At 38.9% G+C, this 26,726-nt stretch overlaps 1 protein-coding gene across 1 annotated transcript in view; it reads right to left on the reverse strand.

Annotated features, from left to right (window-relative positions):
• Positions 1–910: 910 nt before the first annotated feature.
• Positions 911–26,726, reverse strand: part of MINPP1 (multiple inositol-polyphosphate phosphatase 1) — a 51,122-nt gene continuing 25,306 nt past the window's right edge. The window contains exon 5 of the mRNA XM_032430249.1: positions 911–4,124. Coding sequence (XP_032286140.1) covers positions 3,728–4,124 — 397 coding nt within the window. The 3' untranslated portion in view covers positions 911–3,727. The remainder of the gene's footprint in view (positions 4,125–26,726) is intronic.

Raw genomic sequence — 26,726 nt, forward strand, 5'->3', positions numbered from 1 at the left:
CTAATGCTGGTCTCTCAGGGGAAGAGCAAAAACTAGTGTCCTTCCTATCTCCAAGGAAGAACGCTTCTGAGCAATTACATAGAACTGCCTCATCTGGATGTATCCAAAGACATATTTCACCAGTATATAGTTGTATAATTTATATCGAAACTGGAGTTTTGTTTTACAGAGTATTTGTTGAAAAAGTTTCCCAAAGCACCCATATTGTTCATGTTTGGTCCAAAGACAATCAGAGCCAAGTTTGGCAGGATGAACTCTAATGAAAAAAGCAGAGATCATCTACAGATTTTCATCCCAGCTTAATTTTTCCGTATTAGCTATTTCAGAAATCATATACAATATTCTAACAGCATTTTCTCATTATACTAGGAGTATTATTTAGTTTAGAAGGCCATCATTTTAATGAACAAATATTTGTTCTCCCAGTTCATCAAACAAAAGGGTGTACATGAATGGCTTGGGTCTAAATAATGGCTTAGAATCTGGGCATAGTACATGGAAGTTGCTGAATTGAGACCAGTTTTAGAATAAAAATGAAGAATCCTTCTATCTTAAAATGTATTACTTCAGTAATGACAGTTTTTTTTGTTTTTGTGTTTGTTTGTTTTTTAGGTAAACTCTATGCCCAACATGGGACTAGAACTCACGATCCCGAGATCAGGAGTCACATGTTCCATGGACTGAGCCAGCCAGGCGGCCCAAACTGTTAAAGCTCTAAAGGTTAACCTCTTCCCAGGTTGCCAGATAGGAAGCTCAAACTACAAGTCTTTTAACCAGAAGAACATGACATGGATGGGGGGGGGGGTGTGCGTGTGGAATTTCCTCAAAAATACCAACTACACACACACACAGACACACAATAAAAACAGCTTAACAGATTGATGTGAAGGTGCTTAAGAGTGGACTCGGCTTTGAGGTGAGTGGAAGGAAATGCTAAGGGAGTGAGAGACAAAGAATTACCAGGAGGAAACACAGTAATGCTGGGAAGTAAGTTCAGGACAGCTAAATACAGGCAAATTGTATGGTAATGGGAATATTTATTTTCATCTTCCATTTGGCATAAGACAGTCCGAATTCCAAGGATCACTAATAAACACCACATGAAATACCCATCTTAGAGAAATATGTTCTGGTTTGGTTGTACGTGACTCCCAAGTATTTAAGGGCATGCATCAGTCCTGTGGTTTACAAAAGGAAAGCAATCTAATAAAGATATAAAAGTTGATTATGCCTGGAAAAAAAAAACAGCTCTTTTTTCTTTATAAGTGGAGTTTTGCTTTCAGTGTTAAAATTATGATCAAGACTATATACAAAATTAGTATCAAGTGAATGATTATGTATTGGAGAGCAGAAACTTCAAAATGAGAACATGACTATAAAAAAGTGAGTACAATGCACTGCACACATCAAATTGTAGATTAGACAGAGAAATGGCTAATGTCGATAGGCTGTTTATTAAGTGATGAAAATGTCAGAACCAATAGTCATTTAAGTTTGGCTTAACTGAGTGATTTGGTCACCTAGTCTGAATGACCTCTTGTTAGCCAAAGATGATTTTTTGATGTTCAACTTTTTATATATCCCATCCTAGAGAAGACCTCTAGTTTTTATCATGAAATTCTTCAGTTTCAGGCATATCCTAAATGGGAATAACAGCACCAGAATAATAACACAATCTCTGTAGTATTAGCAAAAATGGACCACACTTGCCCTCCATCCTGAAATACTATCAAGATGATTATATGGTCCTATTTTAACAATAAAATTAAATACTTCCTATAAAACTTTCATAGTCTAGGAGAAGTTTGTGAATCAAAAATTATTCAGTCAATGTGTCAGACACCAAGTAAATTTGTTTTAAGGTCTTCTGAGATAATCCCCTTGAAAGAACAAGGTTCATTCAATTTTATACACCTATAGACTGAGTCTAATGTTTGTTCATAAAAAGTACTCAACAAGTATTGACGAACTGACAATATTAATTTGTGACAAATAATCTGGATCAAGAAAAGTCCTGAAAAGAAAACACAGCAGTTAAAATAAATCACTCATTCAAGAATAATAAGATATTCAAGAATGGTTATTTTACAGAAAATTTAAAAATCCCCACAATACTGTAAGTTTCCAGAGTCAAGCATGCAATGGAATGGTGAATACTGAATTTTATGTCAGTGGTTACCTTGAGGCACAGAACACAAAAAAGACCTCAACTGTTCTTACTTGAATCTAAGTCACATGTTACAATGTTATTCTGATAAAACAGAATGATGCACATGAATGCTTGTTATATTATTCTCTTCTTCTCCGGCCATTTACAAATTAAAAAGAAAAAGAAAAAGTAAGATAACAACAGCCCATTGCAGGAACAATCAGCAGTGTATTGGTGCATCAGCAGTATGTCCCAGCTAATGACCTATTTTATGGATGCAATTAATTTGAAGATCAATGATCAACAGATGAGATCAATGATCAACAGATGATATATGCATCTTTTATAATTTCAATATGTAGTTGTGAGATTTCTTATTTAGATTTTTAATAAAATGTATTTCCATTTTTCTTAAAGAAGTGGAAATTTACTTGAGGAAATTTCTAATAGAAGAAAATTGCCTTGTAGTGCCTGATTTTGTCAAAGCTGCTCGAAGTTCCAACCTTTCACCATCAATTACTGATTGTGTATCAACACAGCAGAAAAGACCTGAGAGTAAAGTCACAAGAATTCTGTTTATTATTATAGCAAACACTTTCACGGCATTTGACAAAACTCAGAAGTATCTCTTTGAAATGGGTTCAGATCTGTGAAACTAAGCTATCAGGATAAAGTCTTTACTGAGGGGGAAAAAAAAAAGAAGAATGGAAAAGCAATAACCAAAAGATACATTTCACATAATAGCAAAATATAAAAATAGAAGCAAAGTGATAGAATGAAAAAAATTACGAAGCAATGGATTTAAGAAACTCTGATTCTATCCGTCTTCCTTGTTGCTAATGGTCCTCTTTGTCCTTGCATTGTTATAAATGTAAAACAGGTAGGATAATAATTTAGGAAAGGCCTTGCAAGACCTACTAGGAGGTTAAAAGGAATTATTGAAAAAGTGTTCAAATACTTTATAAATACTATTAACAAAAATATCTATTTTATTATACTTTTTGCCTTCCTTCAGTGAAGGTGTCCTTTGAAAATCGCACTCTGTTTCTTAATATTGTTTCAAATTCTTAACTAGAGAGAGGTCAGCTTTCTTCCAAAGCAACAGTCCCGGGCCCCACACTATTTCTGATGAAGACCGACGATACCAGAACTGCCATCTGAGGGAAAGACGGAGAAAGGCATCACAACTGGAAGTTCCTACGCTTAGTCCCGTCAAGTTAATGACCATCCAAATGACACACGTTGTGACTCCAGCACTTTCAAGTATCATTTTGAAATCATATTCTATCTCAGTGTGAGACTTCTTAAATAAATAGGATCTTAATTTCTGTAAATGTTTGCAGTACCAGCTATTTCTTTAAGTAGAATTTTTTCTCCTAAGAGAGCTGCTCCAGTGAAGAATAGTGTCCTACACATCCATGTCCGGATTCAAAAAGAAATTCAACATTTTTCTGTGAAAAGACAGAAATACTCAAGTATTGTGAAAGCTTTCTGTAACCGTGGATTGCCACCTATTCCAAGCATGTAATCACTCCCTATGAATCACTCCCCGATGAATGAAAAACGTTCTCCAGTTACTCATAGCTCATCAGACGTGTTGTTCACCTTTGGTAATTGGCACTCTTCACTGGTATGACAGTTCTGAAGGATGTCCTTGTAGTGGTCCTTTAGATCCTCGTACAAGGAGGCAGTTTCTTGTGAGTGAGCCAATGGTAACACCTTCTCATTCAACAGCATCTGCACTCGGAATTCCTCCTTGGGAGTCTTAGCATTCTTACAGTGGTAAAGCACGAATATTAGGTTCGAGGCATAGGGCACAATGTGGCCACTTCGGAATTTGCGATGCAATTGTTCCTTGTAATTGTAAGCTGTTAGGGGCTCCTTATCTTTGAAGTAGCCCATGAGAGAGAGCAGTGGAAGAAGGGTCTCTGCGTGACCAAACTGAAGGATGACTGGAGAGGAAATTGGCTGAGACCTTAAAAAACAAATGGAGAAAAAATATGTATATAGATCCATGTCACGGAAGATAGTATCTACGGTAGTGAGAAGCAGTGTACAATGTTCTCATCTTTTTTAATCTTTATATATGCAACTCAACAATATGGCTAAAATTCTCTGTGGCAAAGAACTGAACTGTTTATACTCAAAGTTAAGTCCCAAATTCAGGATCACTGTGGTATTGCAAATTCACCTAAAACACTGCACACTTGCTATTCTTTAAGTTCACAGAGAGAAGAGAGTTTTTACTAGGAGGTTAAGGAACTTGAAGCAGATATGTATTTCAAAATTGTATTGCTTTTCCATGAATGAAACTGAGCAAACAGGCAATATCAATTATTCCAAGGAGGTCTTCTGAATGAACTTCAAATGCTATTTTATCTGTATCTAGGAAATAAGGACAAGCAATATTCAGTAAATTTCCTGGTTAAGACCAGTAAATTTCCTGGTTAGAACCTAGTTAGAACCAAGGTAATTCATATAATCCTTCAATGTTTTACGAGACCTGACTTGGGCACTGAATTTGGAAGAGAGCCACAAAACGGGAGGGATGCAACCTATTCTAGCTGATTTTACTGTGTTTGTGGTTGAGAGCAGAGTTTACACAATGCCGGAAGTACAACAGCTTTCAACACTACAAGCCAGGTCACCTTTCTTTAATTGCAAGTTTTCTATGTCTTTTTTTTTTTTTTTTTTGGTAAAGGCTTTTTTAAAATAAGCAGCAGCAAATGACTGCTTAGTCTTTCCCCAACTTCAATAGGAAGAATATGACTTTGTTCTTAAACATAATTTATAAATCTATTCAAATACAAGTAACCGTCTGACTTCTTGCTGCCACCCCACACATGAGACTAACCAAGTTAGTGCTGGGTTTTCTGGGAGGACAGCAGAATCTGCAGCAGAGTCCCCACAAAAGACAGATGGAACTAGAGAGCAGGTCCAAAGCCCAAGGGAAACATTTACAAAAAACTGTACGGAAAAGTTTTCTCAGTGAATCACCAAGAGCCTCAAGACCTGAATATTAGTATCGGTGTCCATGTGGAAGAACGCAGAGGGAAGCCACACAGCATGCTGAGAGATCTAATATTCATTTGGTGAGTGCAAGAGAGGACTAGCACAGGCCTCTCCTGTGGCTGCAGAAATCTAGCCCCTGTGAACTCTCGCAACAGCCACTCCAAGGCCCCATTCCAGGACAGAGGCCACAGACACGAGAAACTGCTGGGAGCGGGCTCAACACTGAGCTGGACGGGGACAGTAAAGACCAAGGGAAAAGCAGGTTGGCATAAAAGTAAGGGGAGGGGACCAGAGTCAGAAAATGTCAGAAAGGAACCCAGCAGACCTTTGAACAGCACACACACGTAACACCAGAAAGAGAGGTCCATGAGGTTAGAAAACAATCTGACATGAGGCTTCTTCTAAATATTCAGGGAAACCAAATTCACATTAAAATGAGCAACAGAAAAGTAAACCGAAGAATAGGGAGCAGAAAAACATCCCTATAAAAAATAAAAATATAGAGTACTAGAAATACATACTCAAAAAATACACAGAAGCTGTAACATACTATTATACAATCATCCACTATTCTGAGATTAATATTCTCTAAAAGGGAAATTTTAAAGCCATTCATCAACAGGTGACTGTAAACCCCTCTTCTTAACTGATATATCCTAATTAGGTCCTTTAAAGTATCTAAAATCTGTATTTTGGGCGCCCGGGTGGCTCAGTCGTTAAGCGTCTGCCTCCAGCTCAGGTCGTGACCCCAGGGTCCTGGGATCGAGCCCCACATAGGGCTCCCTGCTCGGCGGGAAGCCTGCTTCTCCCTCTCCCACTCCCCCTGCTTGTGTTCCCTATCTCGCTGTGTCTCTCTCTGTCAAATAAATAAATAAAATCTTTAAAAATAAATAAATAAATAAATAAAACCTCTATTTATTTCCTAGAAGCATCCCCTTAGGCCCAAAGTTACAAAGCAGTATCATTCAGAACACAATTATATTTGGTTTGACCTGCGTAACTATTTTTAAATTTTGCAGTATTTGTCAGTATACAAAGACAGGGTGATTTCAGATTCTTAAAAATCCAGATTTTTTGCTCCTCCTGAGACCCTGAAAGATCTGACAACATATACTCCCATAAGGCAATAACCAGCTGAACAGGAATAAGGGTTACTCCAGAGAGGACATACAGCACCCTGTCTAACCAAGAGTGGATTCATTTGTTACTTGCCTTGCCTTTATGCATTTGAGTATATGCAAGTCAAAGCTAAGAACACCACTGTCATAGTGTAAATATAATGGAATTTAATAGTAGTAACAAATTAAAGAAAGTACGTAATGTAAAAATACAGTTGACCCTTGAACAATGAGGGGGTTAGGGACGCCAACCCTCTGTGCAGGCAAAAATCTGTGTATAAAAAGTAGGCTCCATGCCCAATGTGGGGCTCGAACTCATGACCCTGATCGCACCGTCCACAGACTAGGCCAGCTAGGCGCCCCCCGTGTAGAACATTCTGACTCCCCCAAAACTTAACTACTGATAGCCTGCTGTTGACTGGAAGCCTTACTGATAACATAAACAGTTGATGGACACATATTTTGTATGTTTTATGTATTATATACTGAATTCTTACAATAAAGAGAAAAGAAAATGTTATTTAAAAAAATCATAAGAAAGAGGAAATACATACACAGTACTGTGAATTTATTAAAAAAAAAATGCACATGTAAACGAACCCACAGTTAAAACTTGTGTTGTTTGAGGGTCAACTGTACTGGTTTACATTTCAAGTCCTCCCACCAGAGGAAGCAAGCCCAAAGCCAGGCACAACCCTCAGCCTAATGCTCCATTACTGCGGTCTACGGGATCCATCAGGATGGGCAAGAGGTCAGGAAGGGCAGCAGCAACACCCCCGTGGTCTCACAGAAAGACCCAACTGACAGAGGAACTCCAACAAACTGGGAACAGGATGTAAGACAATATACAATACGAAATAGTCTAGTTTCAACAAGTTACATCAAAATGATTAATGAACGACTTTACATTCTTTTTTTCTCTCGAGTCTTCAAAATGTAGTGTGTACTCCACACTTACAGCACATCTCCATTCAGACCAGCCCCCTTTTCAAGTGCTGAATAAACCACATGGGGCTGGTGGTACTGTGTCAACAGTGCAGGACAGACAGTGGTGTAGACAGCCAGACATACTTAGACTAACAGTCAATCAAACAGAGAGAAAAGACAAAAGAAAGATACAAGACAACAAACACACATATAAGAAAAATGTACATTGGGGGAAAGGGAAGAAACCAACAAGGCTATGTACAAATCATGAGAGAAGTTCTAGTAATTACATCCGAGCTACTGAAGAAAATTTAATTAGGTTGTGACCCAAATTTAAGTTTTAAACCTGAAGGTTCTTTAGGTTTATATATAAAAAGCAATAAATTTTATTTTCCCTTTTGACTTGCTTTATTGTTAAAATCAGCTATTTTTGAGAAGAAAGTTGAGGAAAACTATGCTTTAAAAATACTTAATAGTAGTTTTATGGGAAATCAAATAAGTTTATATATTAATTCACATAGAGAGCTATATCAGCAAAAATAAATGTCTTCTGCCATTTGATATATCTAAATTTTAAAAAAATTTATTTTACGTTTATCACAGGATTATTTACAATAGACAAGATATGGAAGCAGCCCAAGTGTCCATCAACAGATGAATGGATAAAGATGTGTTATGTACATGTGATGTATACATATAATGGTATATCATTCAGCCATAAAGAAGGACGAGATCTGGCCATCTGTGGCAACAGGGATGGACCTAGAGTGTATTATGTTAAGTGAAATAAATCAGACAGATACTGTATGATTTCACTCATATGTGAAATTTAAGAAACAAATGAACAAACAGAAAAAAAAAGATAAAAACAGACTCCTGAATACAGAGACAAACTGGTAGTTAGTTGCCAGAGGGGAGGTGGCTGGGGATTATAGATGTGACAGATAAAGTGGATCAGGAGGTACAAACTTCCAGTTACAAAATAAATAAGCCATGGAGATAAAAAATACCGCATTAGGAATATAGTCAATAAGATAGTAATAATGTTGTTTGGTGACAGATGGTGATTACACTTATCATGGTGAGCACTGAGTAATGTATAAAATTGTTGAATTAATATGTTGTACACCTGAAACTAATATAACACTGCATGTTAATTATACTTCAATAAATAATTTTTAATTTTAGAATTCTAGGCAAATAGTAAGAAAAAGTCTAATCTTCAAATAAATGCTAGGACTACTATCTTCCTATACAGATCAATCTTTATTACAGAAGCTGGCAACACAAAAAATTATATTCTTAAAGGTCTGGTTAAATTCCCCAGTATAATAATAATAGCTTAAGACAAGGATAACTACGGATTATGGGGTGAAAACTAATGTTACCTTCCCCAAAACAGTTTTAAAAACTAAAAACACTAATTTGCTTAGAAATCCAAAAGTGCCTGTAGAAAATAATGAACTTACAAGTATTTGTAGGTTGGATTTTCTGCAATAATCAGACAAAAATATTTTAGGTTTATGAGCTAACACCCAGTACAAAGGAGAAATGAGCACAGTCTCCCTGGTGATCATTTCTGTCTACGCTTCCCCTCTGTGCTGCACACACAGCAGGTGCTCTTACAACTTCAGAGGAAGCAGCTGCTTGGTACTGCCCGTGTTCACACAGCAGGGCCTCACACAAAACAGATGCACCCAACTCTCCAAAACAGAACAAAGAGGACCAAAGATCCATTTGGTTATCTTGTTTAGATGTCAAAGGTCGAATCATTCCCTGCCAAGTGCCAGGTACCATGCTGGTTTGTTTTGTTTTTGGAAGGGTGGTAAGGTGAAAGAAAAAAACAAACAAAAAAACAAATAAAAGCTATTCCTGGGTCTTGCAGACTAGCACTTGTGTAAGTGTTAGGGGCACCCATGGACGGTGAGCAGGAGAGCAAGCCCTCCTGTCCCGGGAGGAACTTGCCACGCTCTGCGGAGGAAGAGGGGTCTGAGCAGGGTGACAAATGCATTCCCAGGAAGTCTTACAGTGCAAACGCGGCCCACTGTGGCTCCAGGGAAGTGTTACGGTCGCTTTATCCTAGGACTTGGATGTTACCATCCCCTGTTCACAGATGAAAACACTGAGGTTAAACTTACTTACCTAAGCTATCTCTGAACTACCAATTAAAGTCACTACAAAAACACCCATTCACTACTTTGCTTCATTCACACTTGAAAAAAAGGATCCCTTCGTGGACTATATATAAATCAATCATAAATGTGTGTGCACAAATCTTTATTGGGCATACAGTAAGAAGACACTTGATTGGTTTGGTTTATGGCTTTTTGGAAATGTCCAGAAAGCAGACTATTAAAAATCTGGCTTAGAGAAATTTTATCTCGTAAAGAAAAAGCTTATAAAATAGATAAGAATACTTTATATTTTGGGCGCCTGGGTGGTTCAGTCGTTAAGCGTCTGCCTTCGGCTCAGGTCATGATCCCGGGGTCCTGGGATCGAGGCCCGCATCGGGCTCCCTGCTCCGCGGGAAGCCTGCTTCTCCCTCTCCCACTCCCCCGGCCTGTGTTCCCTCTCTCGCTCTCTCTCTCTCTCTGTCAAATAAAAATAAATTAAAAAAAAAAAAAAAAAGAATATATTTTATAAAATATGCTACCAACATGAACATAAAGTTGAAACCCTAAAGTTGCCAAAAAAAAAAAAAAAAAAACTCTAAGCACTTTCATGTTCCATACAATTTAAAAAATCTTTCTTCTTGATTTTTGCATTTCAAAAAGAAAATTCAGTGCTCACTAGATGTCTAGGTTGGGTTAAGGGTAAAAAGAATTTAGCACACTCTTAAGTTAAGAGATCTAAAAGAACGCTGAGTATTTTTTGCACTAATTAAATTATAGCTCACAATATAAATCATAACTTTTTCTTCACTACTTTATTTTTCCTAGCCAAACTCAATTTAGTAATCCTTAATGGTTCCGGTGTTAAAACTAAATATAATAAAGCAGTCTTCTTCAAGGCCCCCCAAGAAAGTAGCAGTAAAAAATCTAACTCATAATTACGAAGTATAAAATTCAAAAGCACTTAACCAATAATTTTTCAGCCTTTTTATACTTTATAGTTCAAGTCAGGGATCCACTAAGAGCTACGAATGTCAGAATGCTTTTCTCATAAACAATAACTAAGCAATACGTAAAGTGATTTTTACTTTACTGTTTGAAACTCTACCAAAATATCAAAATCTGGATATACGTGTGTGTGTGTGTGTATAAAAACTAACTAGAACTTTACCGTTTCTAGTCAGTAAGGAGCTTAGAAACTGCCACTTCACAGTAACAAAGAACTGAACAAACTGAAAAATCAACAAGTCTTCTTAGATCCATCAGAGAAGTTCACAAGGCCAAGTGTTGCTCCCCGGACAGGAGAGACAGACAGGTGGGCACAGAGCATCACCATGTACAAGAACAGAAACTTCCAGGGAAACCAGGGTGGGGTAGGAAAACCTAAACTGTAACTGACAAATTGCTACAGGCTCAGTGTGGACAGGTCGGAGTTAAAAACTCCGAGGGACCGCAGGGAGCATCCACACTCAGTGAGTTTACCTCCAGGAACCATCTGCAAGATGCCAGAACTTTCTGCTTCTCTTAACAAGGCCTGCCCTCAGGAGAAACTGTTTTTGCAGAGCCTAACCTGCCTCAGGGAAGGGAAGTACCCAGCTCTAGCCACCTCCGACCATCCTGTGCCACCGGAGGAGGGGGGAAAGACTACTGGGAAGCACAGATGCAGTTCACGAGCCTTATCACAAGACTCCGAATGCGCCCTCCCCACACACACCCCATCACTACATTACTAATGGCTGTTTACCACAGTTCTTTTTACGCAGTACATCATGTCCACTTTAAACAAAAATTGACAAGGCATACTAAAAGGCAAAAAAACCCCACTGCTTAAGGAGACTGAAAAAGTATCAGAGCCAGAATCAGATATGGCAGATATGGTGGAATTACCAGGCCAGGAATTTTGTAAAACTATATGATTAATACGTAAGGGCTTTAAAAGAAAAGCTCAATAACATGCAAAAATAGATGGCTAAGTTAAACAGAGAGGTGGAAATTCTAAGAAAGAATAATAAAAGCACTAGATATTAAAAACATGGTACAGAAGTGAGGAATGTGTTTGTAACCTGGACACAGCTCAAGAAAGAATCTCTGAGCTTGAGCATATAACAACAGAAACTTCCTAAACTGAAAAGCACAGAGAATAAAGACTGAAAAAAATAGAAGACAATATCCAAGAACTGTGGGACAGAATATCTAAGAACTGTGGGACAATTTTTTTTTTTTTTTTTTAAAGATTTTATTTATTTATTTGAGAGAGAGAGAGCACAAGAGCGGGGAGCGGGAGAGGGAGAAGCAGACTCCCTGCTGAGCAGGGAGCCCGATGCGGGACTCGATCCCGGGACTCCAGGATCATGACCTGAGCCGAAGGCAGTTGCTTAACCAACTGAGCCACCCAGGCGCCCAGAACTGTGGGACAATTAAAAAAGGTTTGATTAGCATGTGTAATGGGAATACCAGAAGAAGGGAGAGACGGAAAACGAAGCAATCTTTAAAGCAATAATGAATGAGAACTTCCCCAAATTAATGTTAGATCCTAAAACACAGATCCAGGAATCTCAAACACCAAGCAAATAAATTCCAAAACAAAACAAAACAAACAACCCCCCCATACCTAGGCATACCATATTCAAAATTCATAAAATCAAAGACAAAGAAAAAAATCTTGAAAGAAGCCATGCAAGCAAGGCGGTGAAGTAAAATATTTATGTGTTGAGAGAAAAAACCCACCAACCTAGAATTTTATGCCATGCAAAATTATCCTTCAGAAGTGACAAACAGAAATTGAGGGAATTTGTTGCCAGTGGACATGCCTCACAAGAAATGTTAAAAGAAGTTCTTCAGAGAGAAGGAAAATGTTATAAGTCAGAAACTCAAAGCTACATAAAGAAAGAACACTGGAGATGAGTAAGTGAAGGTAAAACAAAAACATTTACATTTTTTACTCTTAACTGACCTAACAGATAACATTTTGTTCAAAATAATAGCAATAAGGCACTTGATTATGTATGCATGGACACGTGCATGCACACACACACTATGTATGTTTCTGTGTAAGTAAAATGAATGACAGCAATGATACAGGGACAGGAAGGAAGAATTAGAAATATTTTGTTATTATAAGGTACTTGCTTATTTGAAAATAGACTTAAGTTAGTTGTAAAGGCATATTGCAAATTCTAGGGCAACCACCAAAAAAAAAAGAAAAGAAAAGAAAAGAAAAGAAATACAGCTGATATGCGAAGAAATGAGAGGAAATTGAATGATATAAAATGCTCAACTGAAACCACAAAGGCAACTGTTTTTCAAGTGTGGAAGACAAAAACAGGAACAAAGAACAAGGGCAACAAATAGATAATAGTAACAAACATGGTAGATATTAACGCAACTATATCCATAATCACTGTCAAAGTCAATAGACAAAATATATCAAAATTAAAAGACAGAGATTCTCAGAGTGGATCAAAAATAAGGCCCCTATTATATGTTGCCTATAAGAAACCCACTTTCAATGTAAAGACACATACCGATTAAAAGTAAAGTAATGGAGAAAGATGGAACATGCTAATCAACACTAATCAAAAGAAAGCAGGAGTAGCTGTATAAATTTCAGACAGAGCCAACTGCAGAGCAAGGAAAGTTATTAGGGATAGAGAGAGGGGCATTACATATTGATAAAGGGGTCAATACCCCAAGAATAAATAATACTCCTTAATGTGTACATATATGCCTCACAGAGCACAAAATGCATGAGGCAAAAACTGATAGAATTCCAAGAATAAACAGATAAACTCTCTATTGTAGCTGGAGACTTTAATAATTCTTTCTGAAATGGTCAGATCCAGCAGGCCAAAAATCGGTAACGATAGTTAAACTCAACAAGATCATCAATCAACTGGATACAATTGACATCTATAGACTACTTCATCCAACAATAGCAGATTACATGTTCTTCTCAAGCTCATATGGAACATTCACCAAGAGACCACATTCTGTGACATAAATCCCATCCTAAAAAATTTAAAAGAATAGAAATCATGCGACATCTGCTTAGTTGATGAAACTAGAAATCACTAACAGAAAGGTAACTGCAAGATCCTCAAATACTTGGATATTACACAACACACTTCTAAATAACACACAGGTCAAAGAAGAAATCCCAAAAGAAATTTAAAAATATTTTGAGCTGGGTGCCTGGGTGGCTCAGTTGGTTAAGCGACTGCCTTTGGCTCAGGTCATGATCCTGGAGTCCCTGGATCGAGTCCCGCATCGGGCTCCCTGCTCGGCAGGGAGTCTGCTTCTCCCTCTGACCCTCCCCACTCTCATGTGCTCTCTCTCTCATTCTCTCTCTGTCAAATAAAAAAATAAAATCTTTAAAATATATATATATTTTGAGCTAAATGAAAATGAAAACACAACTTATCAAAAATTTATGGGATGCAGTGAAAGCAGTGCTTATAGGGAGTTTTATAGCATCTAATATATATTAGAAAAGAAGAAAGATGGGGCGCCGGGGTGGCTCAGTTGGTTAAGCGACTGCCTTCGGCTCAGGTCATGATCCTGGAGTCCCAGGATCGAGTCCCACATTGGGGTCCCTGCTCAGCGGGGGGTCTGCTTCTCCCTCTGACCCTCTTCCCTCTCGTGCTGTCTCTCATTCTCTCTCTCAAATAAATAAATAAAATCTTTAAAAAAAAAAAGAAGAAAGATCTAAAATCAACTATCTAAGCTTCCATTTTAGGAATGTAGAAAGAAAAGCAAATCAAATCCAAAGTAAGCAGAAGAAAATAAAATTAAAAATAAAAGCAGAAATCCATGAAATTTAAAACAAAGAAGCAATAGACAAAAATCAATAATATCAAAAAACTAGTTCTTTGAAAAGATCAATAAAATCAATAAGCCTCTAGCCAGGTTGAGAAAAAGGAGGAAGGCACAAATTACTCATATCAAAAAAGAAAAGAGATCACCACAGATCTTATGAACCTTAAAAAATAAAGGAATATTATAAACAACCCTATGCCCACAAGTTTGATAACCTAAATGCAATGGACCAATTCCTTGAAAGACACAATCTGCCAAAACTAACACAAGAATAGATGATCTAAGTAAGCCTGTACCTATTAAGAAATTGAATCAGTAATTCATAACCTTCCAAAAGAGTACTGGCCCTGAAGGACTCACCAGTGAACTCTATCAAACCTTTAAGGAAATCCCTACCAATTTTCTACAAACTCTTCCAGAAAAGAGACACAAAGGGAATACTCCTAACTAATTTTATGAGACCAGTATTACCCTAATACCAAAGCCAAGCAAAGATGCTACTAAAAAACTATACCTACACAACCAATATACACTAAGATAGATGAACACAAAAATCCTAAGCAAAATGTTAATAAATTGAATCCAATAATGTATATAAAGGATTATACACCAAAACCAAGTAGGATTTATCTCAGGTGTCAAGGCTGGCTCAACATTCAAAGGCCAATTAATGTAAACAATCACATCAAGAGGCTAATAAAGAAAAATCACATTATCAATAGATTCAGAAAAAGCATTTGACAAAATCCAACATGCATTCATGATAAAAATTCTCAGCAAATTAGGAATAGACGAACTTCCTCCACTGGAGGAAAATGCAAAGCCTTCCTGCTAAGATCAGGTACAAGTCAAGGATGTCTCCTCTAACCACTGGTTTTCAACATCATACTGGAAGTCCTAGCTAACACAATGAGACCTCCCGTCCCCCGCCCAAACAAAAGGTATGTTGGAAAGGAGGAAATAAAACTTTGGCTTTGCAGATGACATGATTGTCTATGTAGAAAATCCAAATAATCAACAAAAAAACTCCTGGAACTATTAAGTACATACAGCAAGTTTGCAGAATACAAGATTAATATATAAAAGTCAATTGCTTTTCTATATACCAACAATAAACAAGTGGAAATTTGAAATTAAAAACACATTATCTTTTATATTAGTACCCCCAAAATGAAATACTTAGGTATAAAATATGTACAAGATCTATATGAGAAAACTACATAACTCTTAAGAAAGAAATCAAAGAACTGAATTAATGGAAAGCGATTCCATGTTCATGGATAGGACTCAATACTGTCAAAAGGTCAGTTCTTCCCAACTTCATCTATGGAGTCGATACAATCCAAATAAAAATCCCAACAAGTGATTCTGTAGATATCAACAAACTGATTCTGAAGTTTATATGGAGAAGCAAGACACCCAGATAAGCGAACACAATATTGAAGGAGAAGAACAAAGTTGTAGGATTGACACTACAACTTTTCAAGACTTACTGTAAAGTTACAGTAATCAAGATAGTGTGGTCCGGCGAAAGTATAGACAAACAGACCAACAGAACAGAACAGAGAGGCCAGAAACAGAACCCCATATATATAGTCAACTGATCTTTGACAAAGCAAAAGCAATACAATAGAGCAAAGACAACTTTTCAACAAATGGAGCTGCAGCACTGGACATCTACATGAAAAAAAAAATGCATCTAGACACAGACCTTATACCCTTCACAAAAATTAACTCAAAAGGATCACAGACCTAAATGTAAAACTCCTAAAAGATAACATAGGATAAAACCTAGATGACCCCTGGTATGGCAAGGACTTTTTAGATGCAACACAAAGGGCATGACCAATTAAAGATATAATTAATAAGCTGGAGTTCGTTAAAATTAAAAACTTCTGGGGCACCTGGGTGGCTCAGTCAGTTGGGCCTCTGCCTTCGGCTCAGGTCATGATCCCAGGGTCCTGGGATCAAGCCCCACATCTGCGGGGAGCCTGCCTCTCCTTCTCCCCCACTTGTGCTCTCTAGCTTTCTCTCTCTCTCTCTCAAATAAATAAAATCTTAAAAAAAAAGGACATTTACAATTAAAAACTTCTGTTCTACTAAAGACAATGTCAAGAAAATAAAAAGACAAGTCACAGACTGTGAGAAAATATTTGGAAAAGACATATCTAATGAAGGACTGTTACCTAAAATATACAAAAACTCCTAAGACTCAAAAATAAGAAACCAACCAACCCTAAATTAAAAAATGAGTAAAAGTCCTGAACAGACACCTCACGAAAAAAGATACACAGATGGCAAGTAAGCATATGAAAAGCCATCATAAATCATTATGTATTGCAAATTAAAACAATGAGATACCACTACACACCTATCAGAGGAGTGAAAATCCAGAACACTGCTGACAACAGAAACTCTCATTCATTGCTGGTGGGAAAGCAAAATGATCCAGCCACTGTGGATACAGTCAGTTTGCAGGTTTCTTACAAAAAAAAAAAAAAGAAAGAAAGTAGGAAGGGAAAAATGAAGGGGGGGAAATCGGAGGGGGAGACGAACCATGAGAGACGATGGACTCTGAGAAACAAACTGAGGGTTCTAGAGGGGAGGGGGTGGGGGGATGGGTATTAAGGAGGGGACGTATTGCATGGAGCACTGGGTGTTATATGCAAACAATGAATCATGGAACACTACATCAAAAACTAATGATGTAATGTATGGTGATTAACATAACATAATAAAATAAAATTAAAAAAAATTAAACATATTCTTACCATACAATCCAGCAACTGTGCTCCTTGGTATTTATGCAAATGAATTAAAAACTTACATCCACACAAAAACCTGAACAGGGATGTTAACACTAGCTTTATTCATAATTGTCAAAACCTGGAAGCAACCAAGATGCCCTTTAGTAGGTAAATGGGTAAATAAACTGTGGTACATCCAGACAATAAAATATTACTCTGTGCTAAAAAAGAAACTCACTATCAGGCCATCAAAAGATGTGGAGGAAACGTAAATGCGTAGTACTAAGTAAAAGAAGCTAATCAGCTAATCTGAAAAGGCTACATATTGTATGATTCTAACAACATGGCATTCTGGAAAAGGCAAAACTATGAAGATAGTATACATTTGTCCAAACCCAGAGAACGTGTCACACCAAGAGTGAACCCCAGTGTAAACCACAGACTGGTGATGATTATGTGTCAGTGGAGGGTCATCAGTTACAATGAAGGTACCACTGTGGTGTGGGGTGTCAACAGGAAGGGAGGTTGTGCTGGGGCAGCAGAGGGAATTTAGGGGAACTCCGTACTTTCTGCTCAGTTTTGCTATGAACCTAACACTGCTCTAAAGAATAAAGTTCACTAATTAAAAAAACAAAGAAACAAACTACTGCCATGGGAAAATATGTGACCAAAAAGAGTATACTCTCCCTCCAAAGAGTCAATATAATCCCCCTTATGCAGCTGCTCAAGCTTACACCTTGTTTGCCCCCTTTTAAGACTTACTTACATTTCAATTTTCTTTGACAAAGTAGCATTAATGTTAAATAGAAAAACATACAGTATTTTTTTTTAAGATTATATTTATTTATTTGACAGAGAGAGACAGATCGAGAGAGGGAACACAAGCAGGGGAGTGGGAGAGGGAGAAGCGGACTTCCCGCGGAGCAGGGAGCCCGATGCGGGGCTCGATCCCAGGACTCTGGAATCATGACCTGAGCCGAAAGCGGACGCTTAACTGACTGAGCCACCCAGGCACCCCCATATGGTATTTTTTTTTAAAGATTTCATTTATTTATTTGACAGAGAGAGACAGCAAGAGAGGGAACACAAGCAGGGGGAGTGGGAGAGTGAGAAGCAGACTCCCCGCTGAGCAGGGAGCCCGACGCGGGGCTCGATCCCAGGACCCTGGGATCATGACCTGAGCCGAAGGCAGACACTTAACAACTGAGCCACCCAGATGCCCCAACATATTATATTTCTATCCTAAATTATATCTGCACACTGAAAGTGGGGACTTGGATATCCTCAATTAGTGGAGGTTAAAAGTTGTGGAGCTGGTGTGTACACACACACAATAAGGGGTTTTTGTTTGTTTCTGTAACTCTAAAGACATCAAAGCAAACACATAAGAGTATTTATTTAAGGTCCAACTTTCATCAGAAGCCATTAAAGCTATGTGCCAGGTTCTATACAGTAAATCAGTAATTAATGTGAAGTTGGTTTCATTTCAAGAACACACTGCTCTTTGCTGTCTTATAACAGATAATAAATCTTACAAGTGTTCTAGGCCATCTGCTAGGAATTGATTTACTCGTTAGTATAGGCCCCACAGGTATTTGAAAGAATCAAATCCCCAGCTTCTCCTTGAATACACCTAAGTCCTAAGGGTGCATAAGAACTTTTCTGGGTTTCATTCCCAAGCTTCTTCAAAGCAAAGCTGCTCCATGATTAAGCCCAAAATACTGGCAACAGAAAATGGGTAGGAACGTGTGTGTCTGAATGAGGGAGTAAGGGAGTGAGTGTGTGTGTTGGTGTGGAGGGCCGGAATAAGAGAGAATATCATGTATGGGAGGATAAAGGGGGAAAGAATGTGGGGGGAAAAAATCACTTCTCAGTTTACTCAATTCCTAAGACCACTGCACATAATTTTTTTCAGAAGATTGCTGAAAGCATAAAGATTGCTACGTTCACTCTATGATACCGTGTAGCTTTCTCCGTCGTAACCATTCCATAAACAAAGTTGGGAGGTTCAAAATGCCATGAAAGAAAGGACCAAGTTTTTAACAAATGAATGCAATCTTTTGGTGAAAAGATGTAAACGTTTTTTAGAGGAGGACCTGCCAAGGCAATCAGTAGTGAGGCACGTTCAATACCTACTGCACCTGTAGCTTTTAACTTTGGGGGACATAAAACCACTGAGAATCTGCCAAAAGGAATGGGACTTCCTCCCAGAGAAATGCACAAGCCCATAAAAATACGAATCCAGCTGTGGGATTTCAGACTCTCTAACATCCCCAGAATCCCTGTGCTCGGTACGGTTTCAGTCTGACCTCCTGAGAACAGTCCACTAAACTTCTGTCCCACACTTGTCTGTATCTCCTGCAACAATCACAGGTACCCCAGGGAAGTCTGATGGTTTTTCCCTAGTGAGTCCTATATTTAAAATATCTCAACAGATTAACATTTAATATTTGCATACTTAACTTCAAATTAATAATTCAGATGTTTTATAATTTGCTTTGAACTTACCTATTTTTCTTGCATCTTTCTGTTTCTGTGCTTTCTGTATTCTGACTGTATTCTGATCCATCAACTAACACAGATTTCTATTAGTCACATTTTCTCAAATTAACTTACATCCCCAACTTGTAATGACTATTCTTTCTTTAGAACTCTTAGCAGAATGGTCTCCCAAAGAACAAGGGATACAAAGACAGGAAACAGGACACCTTTAACTCCGCTCTCTTCTTCTGATAAAAAGGCATTAAACTTGGAATGTCAAATTTTCCAAAACGTGACAAAACCACTGTAAAAGATAGGCACATTTTAGCTTTAAAACAGAAAAAAAAAAACCTTGGAAAATGTAAACTATTAATACAAATATAAGAAAACAAATGAGTAATCTGTACTAATGTATATATACAAAGACACAGTTGGGATCCTAATGTTTGAGGGTTGAGATGTGGCCAAGCCCTCTCATTTTAAAAATAAGAAAAAGACAAGTGCGTATGAATGCTACCTAGCAGGATAAAAATGTAGGTCTTCAAACAGCCCCCTTTTACTTACGTAAGTCAGTAAGGAGATTTTATTAAATCTTCAATAAAAAATGAAATTTAATTTGAAGTCCAAAATTATGTTGTTAAATGAGGATCGAGGACTATGTATGTGTTCGATTTAGGTAAAATACCTCAAGAAGGTACTTAGAGTCATTCAAAAAGCTCAACCAGAAAAACAACTAATAATTGTATGTTTTTCCTCTAAATGTCCTCAGCTTAGATCTTTCTAAGCTCTTAATTCATGTTTCACACTCAACTAGTATCACGCAAAGTGTTTTTAAACATGATCCAGTAATATCAAATCGAGCTTTAGACAACTCAGACAATTCCCATACTTACGTAAGCACACAAATAAACACGAAGTGCCAGAGACAGGAGATGCTCTGGGAAGAAAATTACCAGGGAAAAATACATATTTTGTAAGTCTTCTTATACATCTGATTGAAACATCAGCTCCAATGAGGCATTTGAAGAAGCATCAGTTTGACAGCTTAGCACAAATGTAGAACTAAAATGACTTTTGCATAGTTTCTGCTCCAGCAAAAATACAATAGAAATAACTTCCTCCAGCCACAGGGACTGGGTTTACCTTCCTGCCTTCAATTCCTATAAAACCAGAAATAATAAATGAGGTAGTAGCTCTGAGACACTCAGCACTAGGCAGAGTCCAAGTGAGGGAAGGTAAACCCTAAGGCCTCTCGCAGCTCACCGCCGAGTTTCCAGGAAGCAGCACAGGGAAGGGAAGCCCAGACGGAGCACAACAATCTTCCTGAGCAGGTGATACAGGACTGAGAATTTAGGGACGCCACACTGGCTGGAGTTCACAGGGCAGAGTTCCAGAGAAGAGAGATGCGCAAGGACTCCCCTCAAGCTTTCGGCTGGTACCGATCAGCACATGCTTGCGAGAAAACTCTCCAAATTCAGGGAAAACACTGGAAAAGAATAGGTGAAAACACTTCCCAAAGCTAACACAGGGCCAGGAAAAGTCTGTTTCCATAAGCCAGACTAGGAAAACCTCAAAATCTACAGGGTACCAAACAGATGCTCAGGAGGAACTGCTTCGATAGTGGGGCAAATTCAGCCCAAAAAAGACAGTATTATAAAAACAAAAAGGCAAACCACAGACTAGGATAATCTATCTGTAAGGCATAAATCTGAGAAAGGACTTGTACCTAGAAGATATACAAAGAACTCTTCCAATAATAGATGATAAACAACCCAATTACAAAATGGCAAAAGATGTGAACAGACCCTTCACCAAAGTAAACACAGGGATGGTAAATGAGTACGTGGAAAGACGGCCAACATCAACAGTGTTTAGGGAAATGCAAACTAGAACTACAATGAGGAGCTACTACACACCCACTAGAATTGCTAAAATTAAAAAGCCCTCCCGGATCAAGCTTCGGCCAGCACGTAGAACAGCTGAACTCTCAAACACGGATGGAAGAGCCTGGCAGTGTCTTCAGAACATAAATAGTCCCCTACATATGAGTGAGCTAATCTATCTCTAGGTCTTACCCAAGAGAAGCAATACCCATACCAAGACAACCAAAATTCACAGCAGCCTCAAACTGGAAACAGCCTACATATGGATCGGAAGGAGAACGGATTGACAAACCGAGGCGTACCCATACGGCGGAGTACTATTCAGCTTTACCAAGGAGTGAACCACTGATACCCACAACAACACGGATGAATCTCCTAACCATTATGTTGATTGAAAGAAGCCAAACCAAAAAATGTACGCAAGTATATGGTTCCGTTATATAAAAGTCCAGAAAAAATCATCCATAGTGAGAGAAAGCAGATCAGGTCTGCATATGGAGGGTGGGAAGAACCACAAAGAAGTGTTTGCACGTGACGGGTATTTCGTTATCTTGGTTGTGGTGATGGCTTCACGCATACATACACACGCAAACACTCGTCAAACTGTATAATTTCAATGTGTGCCATTCACTTTACATCAATGATACGTCAATAAAACTGTTTTTAGGAAATTAAGCCAAGTATTAAGAGTGGATATGTTGAGGTTGGGGAAAGAAGTCTTCGGCGATCAACCTTAAAGACTCCTTCTCCCATAAAGCCTTTAACCAAATTCCACAGATCAAATTAATTCTCCTTTAGCACTTAAAAAAAAAAAAAAAAAAAAAAAAGTGTTTTAAACGTGCTATTACATAAATATCCTCCAAACTAGAACATGGGTTCCTTGAGACAGTAATTTCAATGTTTACCCTCTACTGCCTGCATAAGAAACTGGAGGAGAGTCTGAGTAACACCGAAATCAGGGAAGCACTTAGAGAGCATGGGCTAAAATCTAGGAGAAAGATACTAGCCTGAATTGAAGTTGTAGCAGTGAGGGTAAAGAAACGTGGGAGGAGCAGATTTAAACTGGAAGAAAACAAAACAACAAAACGAGAACACAACCAGGTGAGTAGATGTAGAAGGTGAGGGAGGCAGAGTCAAGCATAATGCAGTCTGTGGCTCGGACACCTTGGGAGGATGATGGCAGCACTGACGAAAATAGGGACTACAGGAGAAAAAGGGAGGATGTCAGAGATTTCTTTAATGCATACCGACCCCCATCTGGACCGCAGGCTTGTTCACTGAGGAGTGAACACTAAAATGGAGGTCCAGACATCACAGGCCTGCAGTCCACCGAGAGTCACACAGTCTTCCCAGAAGCCAGCTGGAAACTGGAAACTGAACTCAGAGCCCAGCCAGCCTAGTTCTATTTTTAACCTTTAGTTTGCCAGTTTCTTTCAACAAGCAGCACTAACAGAGTTTCCTGCTACGCCTGCTTAGGCTCCACGGAACCCTGACTTCAGAAAGGGAGCAAAACGACAAGCAGCTGAGGACTTAGAATCTGCACACATCTCTAAGTACGTGAAAAGACAAATCCCCCCACCATTCCGGTGGGCTACATAATTGACCAAAAGAGCTATTTAAAAAAAAAAAAAATCACTTGTTGCCACTACACGTGTATTTCAATGCTGCCATCTTATGTTAAAATATGGAACTACACAACATTAAAAAGCCATACCTTTATTCAACAGTGAACTCTGAAAATATCAAAGATTTGAGTCAATTAAAAGGTAGACAAAAGTTAATGAGACTTTAATGACAGTAACAAATACTTACAGCAGTTAATTTTGGTGTTGGAGAGTACCCATGATGAAGTGAAAGCTCTCATGAGGCTAGCAATTTCAGTTCAGAATGTAAACCTTACTTTATTTTTTAAAGATTTTTTTTATTTATTTGACACAGAAAGAGAGAGAGAGAGAACAAGCAGGGAGAGTGGCAGGCAGAGGGAGAGGGAGAAGCAGACTCCCCGCTGAGCAGGGAGCCCAGGTGGGGCTCCATCCCAGGACCCTGGAATCATGACCTGAGCCAAAGGCAGATGCTTAACCGACTGAGCCACCCAGGCGCCCCTAAACCTTACTTTAAAAAAGTGGCACACTTCCTGCTTATTGAATTCCTTATCGAATTCCCCAATCTACAAAGATAAAAATACATCAACAGAGGTAAAGGGGAAGAAAAGAGTAGAATAAAATCCAATAGGTCTCATCTCTTCTGTAAATCCAATCTACTTTTCTTTTTAAGATTTTATTTATTTCTTAGAGAGAGAGACAAAGCAGGAGCAGAGAGAGGGAGAAGCAGACTCCCCGCTGAGCAGGGAGCCCGATGTGGGGCTCGATCCCAGGACCCTGAGACCATGACCTGAGCCGAAGTCACATGCTTAACCGAATGAGCCACCCAGGCACCCCCACCAATCTGCTTTTCTAATCACAGCTGCTTAAACAGCAAAAGCCACTTACGGGCGCCTGGGTGGCTCAGTCGTTGGGCGTCTGCCTTCGGCTCAGGTCGTGGTCTCAGGGTCCTGGGATCGAGTCCCGCTTCGGGCTCCCTGCTCAGCGGGAAGCCCGCTTCTCCCTCTCCCACTCTCCCTGCTTGTGTTCCCTCTCTCACTGTCTCTCTCATTGTTAGAAAATAAATAAAATCTTAAAAAAAAAAAGCCACTTAAATTTGCTTAAATAGTAGATGCACTGGTTTTAACTTTAATCCCATCACTGTTGTGATGGTTCAAGAAAGAAAATAAAATTCAAAGTCCTAATAAGAGTCAAGGACCCTGAACTTAAAAGGCAGTTATACTCAGCCAAAATGCTGACACTTGTCATTTAACATTATTTGCAATCTTCGGTTTTTCTGTGAAAGTAAAGCCATGCTCTTAAAATTATGTTGAAGAGGGGCGCCGGGTGGCTCAGTCATCAAGCGTCTGCCTTCGGCTCAGGTCATGAAACCAGGGGTCTGGGATCGAGCCCCACATCGGGCTCCTGGTTCAGCGGGAAGCCTGCTTCACCCTCTCCCACTCCCCCTGCTTGCGTTCCCTCTCTTGCTGTCTCTCTGTCAAAAAATAAGTAAAATCTTTAAAAAAGAAATAAAATAAAATTATGTTGAAGAAACAGAAACACTGAAGACTATCCCTGATTTAACATTAATATAAAAAGGTAAACTACCTTTGTACACAGTAGCATCTCAGTGTGGGATGGAGGGAACAGGGAAAGCAAGGGTAGTCTGGGGACTATAGAATTAAGTGAAAGACATTTCCCTCAGACAACAGTAAAGATAAAATATTGCTCATATATAAACATACTCATTTACAGACTCTAAATCCAAACACAAGAAAAATTTTAAGAGTCAGAAGAAAAAAAGGTTAATGCTTTGATGGAATAGATCAGAAAAAGTACACAGGTAAAAGACTATAATCTTATTCTACCACACTCATGCGTGATATTAATGCTGAGGGAGGCTGTGTATGTGGAAGAGGGGATGGTATGTGGGAACTCCATAATTTCCACCCCAAATTTTGATGTGAACTTAAAACTGCTCTGAAAAACAAAGTCTACTAATTTTTTTAATCCTATTATTCTCTTTGCTGAGTGTATGTCAGTTTTCTCTAGAAGTACTCTTAGCTAACTGTTCACCCTAACCCTAACTGCTTATAAAATCAGTATCAATCTGGTTTTGGATAGAAATCTGACAGAAGTCTCGGGCACCTGGGTGGCTCAGATGGTTAAGCGTCTGCCTTCAGCTCAGGTCATGATCCCAGAGTCCTGGGATCGAGTCCCGCATCAGGCTCCCTGCTCCTTGGGAGCCTGCTTCTCCCTTTGCCTCTCTCTCTCTCTGTCTCTCATGAATAAATAAATAAAATCTTAAAAAAAAAAAAAAAAAAAAGAAATCTGACAGAAGTCTCTAAATACACTTTCTTCATCTATTTAAGACAATTTAATCTTGATTCAGCTACATAAGTATTTTTTAAAACTGTAATCAGTCTTTTTGTACAGAGTCAACCGGTTCCTGAAAAGCACCTGCTAGTTTCTTCACAATTATTGCTCACTTACCTTACTCAGGTCGAAAAGGAGATGACTTCCTGTCGTACAAGCTCAAAACCTCCTTCCTTTAATCTTTTATACTGTCTCACAATCTCACATGAACAGTTACACCATTACCCAGGGCTTTTATATACATTTCTATTTTCTCTAGATAGTAAGAGTCATGAGTGCAACGAGTCTGTCATACTCATCACTATTTCCAGGTCCTACAACACTACCTGACATGTATCAGCAGGTGTTTTAAAATACTGTTGAATGAATCTTCTTTTCAATTCACAAATAAAGGAGTAATCATGCAAAAGGAGTAGACTTTCCTCATCTTGCCAATGAAAACATCCCATTATACTACGTGCTCTAAAGACGTTATCTCATTTCATTATCACAACAACCCTGTGAGTCAGGAGATAGAGCCCCCTTTCAGAAGTGAGGAATCTGCAGCAACAATAAAGCAGGACCAGGACTCAAACCAAACCCAAGTACCTGCCTACAGCGTCACACTAGCCTCTCTAATACTGCGTCTGATTCCACAAACCCGGCACGGAAATTAGCTTCGTCAGCTTCTGAGTACAGAGTCAGCTACTACCTCAACAATCAGTCAGTTGCATTTTTCCTTCTGTATTTCATTTGTGAGTGAGACAAGCAAATTATAAGAAAATAAGCTAAGGGGCACCTGGGTGGCTCAGTTGGTTAAGCATCTGCCTTCGGCTCAGGTCATGATCTCAGGGTCCTGGGATTGAGCCCCACATCGGGCTCCCTGTTCAGCAGGGAGTCTGCTTCTCCCTTCCTTTCTGCACCGGCCCCCAGCTCATGTTCACTCGTTCTCTCTCTCCCAAATAAATAAAATCTTAAAAAAAAAAGGCTAAAAATTGGAATTTCACTTTAAGATAAAAACAAAACAAATAAGGGCGCCTGGGTGGCTCAGTGGTTAAGGGACTGCCTTCAGCTCAGGTCATGATCCTGGAGTCCTGGGATCGAGCCCCGCATTGGGCTCCCTGCTCAGCAGGGAGTCTTCCTCCCCCCACCGGCCCTCCCCGCTCTCATGTGCTCTCTCTCTCATTCTCTCTCTCTCAAATAAATAAAATCTTTAAAAAAAACAAAACAAAACAAAACAAATAAAACCTCCCAGAGAAGGGTGCCTGGGTGGCTCAGTCAGTTAAGGGTCCGCATCTTAGATTTTGGCTCAGGGTGGTGGGACTGAGCCCTGCTTCAGGCTCCGTGCTGAACAGGAGGTCTGCTTGAGATTCCCTCTCTCCTTCTCCCTGTGCCCCCCATACCCCCCTCCCCTACTTACGTGTGCTCTCTCTAAATAAAATCTTTAAAAAATAAACAAATAGTGGTGATGGTTGCACCACTCTGAAGATACTAAAAACCACAGAATCATAAAATTTAAAAGGGTGAACTATATGATGAACTAGTTCT

The sequence above is a fragment of the Phoca vitulina genome, unplaced genomic scaffold, assembly GCF_004348235.1.
Source record: "Phoca vitulina isolate PV1807 unplaced genomic scaffold, GSC_HSeal_1.0 scaffold43, whole genome shotgun sequence".
In the NCBI taxonomy this organism is placed as follows: Eukaryota; Metazoa; Chordata; class Mammalia; order Carnivora; family Phocidae; genus Phoca; species Phoca vitulina.